General features: G+C 44.2%; 1 protein-coding gene across 11 annotated transcripts in view; it reads right to left on the reverse strand.

Annotated features, from left to right (window-relative positions):
* The window catches only part of LOC147026201 (dynamin-1-like), a 176,466-nt gene extending 172,629 nt beyond the window's left edge, over nt 1-3,837 (reverse strand). For 5 of the 11 annotated variants that reach the window (XM_085881375.1, XM_085881374.1, XM_085881371.1 and 2 more), the window contains exon 1: nt 3,503-3,835. In XM_085881375.1, the coding sequence (XP_085737501.1) occupies nt 3,503-3,663 (161 nt within the window). In that variant the 5' untranslated portion in view covers nt 3,664-3,835. Of the gene's footprint in view, nt 1-3,502 lie in introns of all 11 variants that reach the window. The other 6 variants (XM_085881372.1, XM_085881368.1, XM_085881369.1 and 3 more) reach the window with 3 other exon arrangements.
* Between the last annotated feature and the right edge of the window lie 2,163 nt (nt 3,838-6,000).

Below are 6,000 nucleotides of genomic sequence, written 5' to 3' on the forward strand. Positions count from 1 at the left end.
TGAAGGAAGCGAGACTTGTACAGGGAAACGGTAAGACGGTTTAAAAAATAAAATAAAATAATTGCTGTCAAGCAAAATTCAGGAAGTTTGTGACCTCAAACTTGGCTATTCGTTCATGTCAACAGATGCTTGGGATGACACTTCACACGGCTTGTGCTGAATGCACACAGGATTCTTCATACAAAGCAGCTGTTGCTCACAACAATCATTCAACACAAACGGATATTCCTTTTTTTAAATTATTATTTTTTTAAACAGTATCTGAGGTTCGTAGTGCAGCTGCCACACAGATCACACAGACGTGGAGATGCAGACTAATACACGAGACAAACACAGCCACTGAGCTTGGGGCACTCTGGGTAGCAGTGATGTCACAACAAATGGCACCACCGTTCTCACCGCACTCGCCATGGATGCCTACCTACGGAGGCTTGTCCGTGCTTCATCCTTTTAAATGTTGAACGTCAAGCAAGGAGGAAGCACGCAGCATTTATAAAGTCGTCGGGATGACCTGGATGGGATTTGAACCACTGAACTTCCAGACTCAAGGCCCAGTCACACCTTGACGTTTTAGCCAGCAATGGCAATGTATTAAAATGTATGTAAAACGCTGGCTTACGTTGAACTTTTGATGTTTTTTTTTTTAAAGATTCGGACGTATTCATAACATATTAGTAACGGACACAGAACGTTTCGTTGTGTTATAGCTAACTTATACCAACAAATGCTGAGCCTGTTGTCGGCCTTCCCAACCTATGCCCAACGATGGTCTAACTTATGCATAGTGCGCTGCACGCATCGCCGACGATGACGTGACGTAGCTTATTAAAAGGCCGCCGCACAACGATTCAAATCATAACCGCCGCAGAAATGGAAGTGTTAACATCGCAGTCACACCTTGGCGATCTTGCCATGCGTATGCCGACCTCTGGAAAATGTGTCTAAAACGCTGGTGTGCGTCGAATACGGTATGGGTAAGTTTGGTATGCGTGAATAAAACGCTAAAGTACGCTATCATATGTCGTATTAAGTGGAGTACGTCTTGTAATTATAAACGTGTTAAACATTTTATGACGTACTTGCCGTATGACACACGTTCCGCATGCGATGGGAATAAGTTGTACGCATGATATGCGAACGTTGGCACACATCGACAAGAGTTACTTGTAAGGTGCTCATAAGTTGAAACACTCAAGGTAATGGTTAGCGTCAGTGTTCCAGACTCCCTATTTTTTTTTTTTCTTCGGTATGACGGTGATGTCGACACTTCGATTTCCAGTGCGGTTATGATTTAAATTGTTGAGTGGCAGCCTTTTAATTATATTATATTATAACCGCACTAGAAATTGAAGTGTCGACATCACAGTCATACCGAAGAAGAAGAAAAAAAAAACCCCCAGGGAGTCTGGAACACTGACGCTAACCATTACCTTGACGTGTTTCAACTTATGAGTACCTTACAAGTAACATGTGTTGATGTGTGTCAACGATCGCGTAACGTGCCTACAACATGTTACTCATAGGTTAGAAATAAGTTTCGGGTACGCTAAACATTACCTCGACGTGTTTTGACTTATGAGTAACTTACAAGTAACGTGTGTCAACGTGTGTCAACGATCGTGTAACGTGGCTACAACTTATGGCCAGCGTTATGCGGAACGTGCGAGTCATATGCTGGCATAAGTCTTAAATTTTCAAGCATGGAAAATTTGAGGACAACCGAAAAGTACAACGTTTAAAGCCAGCGTACAACGACGTATGGCAGTGTTTTTCAGCGTGCTCTCAATGTTATCAAAACTTACCCATAACGTATTCGATGTGTACCAGCGTTTTACACAAATTTTCCAAAAATCGGTATAAGCTGGCTAAAACGGCAAGGTGTGACTGGGCCTTCAGAGCAGATGCTCTAACCATTACACCACTGAGTCTGGTAAATAAACAATTAAAACAAGTTATAAATTATATCAATTATACAATATCCTATCCTACATTTTAACGGCAAACCACCCAATAGTGATATATACACAAAGTCACAAGTTTAGCAATTTGTCATTGACTGATTTTCCGAGTGTTCGGATTGTCAGGGTTCTGCTCTTCATCGAGGATTTACTGCACTCTCCCAAAAAAATAAGATTCAAACGGCAATTCCATGACCGCATCTGTAACCACACAATCTGATTCTTGCAAGCTCTTTTGGTTCGTGGGCACCAGCAGTGACCACTATTTTTGTTGTGTCTGTGTGTTTGTGACTCTCTCCAGAGCATAGCTCCGTGACGTTTGATGCGATCTTGATGAAACTCGGACTCAAGCTCGATATCATGGTCTTGTTGTGTCTTTTGTATGAGGGGCGTCCCATGCCCCTTGTGGGTGGAGCCACACCCACTTGAACTTTTTTTTCTCGCAATTTCATTTCCGAGAAGCTGTGCGTAATGTCCATAAGTAAAGCATATAAAAAAATCCGATTTGATCTGGTCAATTTTGATGGAAGAGATAGGTTTTTACAGTAGGGCTTCCTCAAAAGCTTCCACCAACTCAATTGCACCTATTGTGGCATTGTTATTATTATCATTATTAATAATTTATTTATTTTTTAACCCCCAACCCACGGCTTATAGGTTCACCTAAAAGTTCAATGTTTAGGTAGCCTGGTGTTGGCTCAGTGGTTAGGATGGTGGCTTGGGATCCTCGGGTCCTGAGTTCAAGCCCCGTCAGCCGCTGAATTAATACACCAGGGGGGTTGACTCGGCCTGTCATCCTTCTGAGGTCGGCGAAATGAGTACCAGTTCCAGTGTGTGTACTGGTAGAGGGCACTGTATCAGCGACACAGTTGCGCTTCAAGAAATGATAGCTACCCCGGCAGCTAGGCTGCCATACGACCGCACACACAATGCTTAGGTTCTTTGCTCGAAGCTTCGTGTTATTATCATGGCACCCATCCCTGTGGGATGGGCCAGGAGGGTCATGTTAAAATCTCCAAAATACCTCTTCACTGCAGTGGGAAAACGTGGGGACAGGAGTAAACAACCATTCCTTTAACGCCGTGAGACGTACACCACCACATACAGCAAGCACCTCATACGACTCATCAATACCTGAACGGCTCCCCTGGACGCACGCACGCACATGCGTACTCACCTGTACTCACACACACCTTGCTTAACAGCGAATAGAGCGGTTAATCAAACACACGAACCCAAAACTTTAATACAAACACAAAAGTATCATATATGTAATAAATGTATCGCCCCCCCCCCCCTCTTGTATTGCACGAGTCGTTTTTATAAAATCAGGGAAACAACTGAAAGACAGACCGAGCAAGGTGTGGCAAGGAAAAGGGCGGCGGACAAGGTGACAGGCGAAGGTCCTGCAGGAGCGCGCACGCACACACACACACACACACACACACACACACACACACACACACACACACACACACACACACACACACACACACACACATACGTAGGTGCCATCAGGACACCGGAACATTGAAACCACTCACTTTCCCACGAAATTCTCGAGCACAGAGCTCTTGCCGGCGCTCTGTCCACCGACGACAGCGATCTGTGGGAGATCCAGCTGGCAGTTCTGCCCGATGACGGCGAACGCGTCTTGTAGCCGGTTCACAAGCGGAATGAGATCCTCCATGCCCCTGTTACCCATGGCGCTGAGGGACGATCAGGACTCTGGAGAGAGAGAGGAAATTGAGAATAGTGCGAACTTGTCGTCAACACGAACTGCTCACAATATATGGGCCGGGGACAGCGAGCGGCTTCCGTCGCTTCCTGCCCCCGAAATGGCAGATGCCGTAAATATCACCACGGCCTTCTTTACGACACTGACGTAAAATGACGCCTGAACTTTCCTTTATAATGTTTCGTTCTTTTTCTGTTATTCCATGCTCTTCTTTCTTCTTCTTCTATTTTTTTTGTATCATTTACCGATGTATTTATTCCGATTATTCGCCAGATTTTAACACCACGCTCACTGTGAAGGTTGAGAAATTTACAAATTATGCCGGATACCTCCTCCGGCTCCGTAAACGTTCGTCAATCGTCATGGGAGTAAAGTTCCCTCAATAAGACTCGTGAGGTTTACGTGTCGTTGTGGAAAACACCTTCTCGAGATTGAGGAAATTTAAACATCGTTGGTGGAAACGTTTTCACAAGCTTCCTGAAGTTTCTACATCGTGGTGGGAAATTTTCCTGTGAGGTTCATAAAGCTTACATAACATAATCCATACACCATGGGCAAAAGGAACCATCACGGCAACACCCTGTCCAACAAGACGCTTTCGTTCGGAAATGGGATATTCTTCTTCTTCTTCCCTTCTTCCTCTTCTACCTCTTCTTCCTCCTCTTCCTCTTCTTCCCCCTCTCCCTCCTCTTCCGATTCTTCCTCCTCTTCCTATTCTTCCTCCTCTACCTCTTCTTCTTCCTCTTCCTCTTCTTCCTCCTCTTCCTCTACTTCTTCCTCTTCCTCTTCCTCCTCCTCTTCCTATTCTTCCTCCTCTTCCTCTTCTTCTTCCCCTTCCTCTTCTTCTCGTTCCTCTTCTTCCTCTTGTTCCTCTTGTTCCTCCTCTTCTTCCTCCTCTTCTTCCTCCTCTCCCTCCTCTTCCTCTTCTTCCTCCTCTTCCTCTTCTTCTCTTCCTCTTCTTCCTCTTCCTCTTTTTATTCTTGGCGCCTTAAATCCCAACAGAGCACCGAAGCATCATTATCCAATCCCCTCCATCCTCCATATCTTCCTCTCTCTCGATCCCACGCTCTTCAAACGTCTTTACACGAATTCCCTCCACCTCAATCTCTTTGGTCCTCTTCATCTTTTCCCTCTAATTGACTCATCAAATGCTTTCTTGATTGGTTCTTCATCCTTTTCTGTCACGTGATTTAGCAAAGATATAAATACATACCTCCGCCGAGTGCAAGTTGTTTTCACTCCTGTCTGTCTGTCTGTCTGTCTGTCTGTCTTTCTGTCTGTCTGTATTTCTGTCTGTCTGTCTTTCTGTCTGTCTGTCTTTCTGTTTGTCTTTCTGTCTGTCTTTCTGTCTGTCTGTCTGTCTTTCTTTCTGTCTGTCTGTCTTTCTGCCTGTGAGCTGGATATCTCACAAGGTTACGGACGGATTCAGACGAAACTTGGTACCTGGTGGACAGGTTGGGTTTGTGACCAGACTGAATTAATTCGATTTTGGTGAAGATCCGGTTAAGAGAATTTTTGAGTGATTTTTCACCATTTGAGTGATCAGGCCAAAAATGACACATAGCAGGATTTCTCAAAAAGTAATGGATGGATTCAGACAAAAGTTTATGGACAGGTTGGGTGTGTTACAAGGACGAATTGTTTCTATTTTGGTGAAGATCCAAAACCGGATACTAGAATTTTTCAAGTTATTCTTCACCATTTGAGTGATGGGGCCAAAAACGATATTCATTTCAGTACTTCAAGATATCTCAAAAAGTTATGGACGGATTCAGACGACACCTGGTGAACAGGTTGGGTTTGTGATCAGGACGGATTGATTCGATTTTGGGAAAGATCCAGATGAGTGAATTTTTGAGTGATTCTTCACCATTTGAGTGATCGGGCCAAAATAAACAATATTCATTTCAGTACATCAAGATATCTCAAAAAGTTTTTTGATGGATTCGGATGAAACTTGTTGGATGCGTTGGTGACATGACTAGAACAAGCCAATTTGATATTGATTCTGGTCCAAATCCAGGTCTGGCCCATCAATCATGGTATCCCAAACTTAAACTGGTCAGCCTGGTTGAGGTATGCACTTACCGAGTGCCGTTCTAGTTTTCTAATGCTAGTCAGTCCCTGCTTATTGAATCTCAACCAAACTTGGCAGGACTAAAGATCACACGATGGAGGTTGTAGGACTTGTATCGACTTAATTTGCCCACCCCCCCCCCCGCCACAAGTGGGGTTTCCGCCTTGGGTGAAATCCGTGTTAAGATAGCGAATCGTGGAGTTTTTCCAAGGCAGAGTAATTGTCAT

The sequence above is a fragment of the Eptatretus burgeri genome, chromosome 5 (genome assembly GCF_056783735.1).
Source record: "Eptatretus burgeri isolate ZD-2024b chromosome 5, Ebu_testis_v1, whole genome shotgun sequence".
Lineage (NCBI taxonomy): Eukaryota > Metazoa > Chordata > Myxini > Myxiniformes > Myxinidae > Eptatretus > Eptatretus burgeri.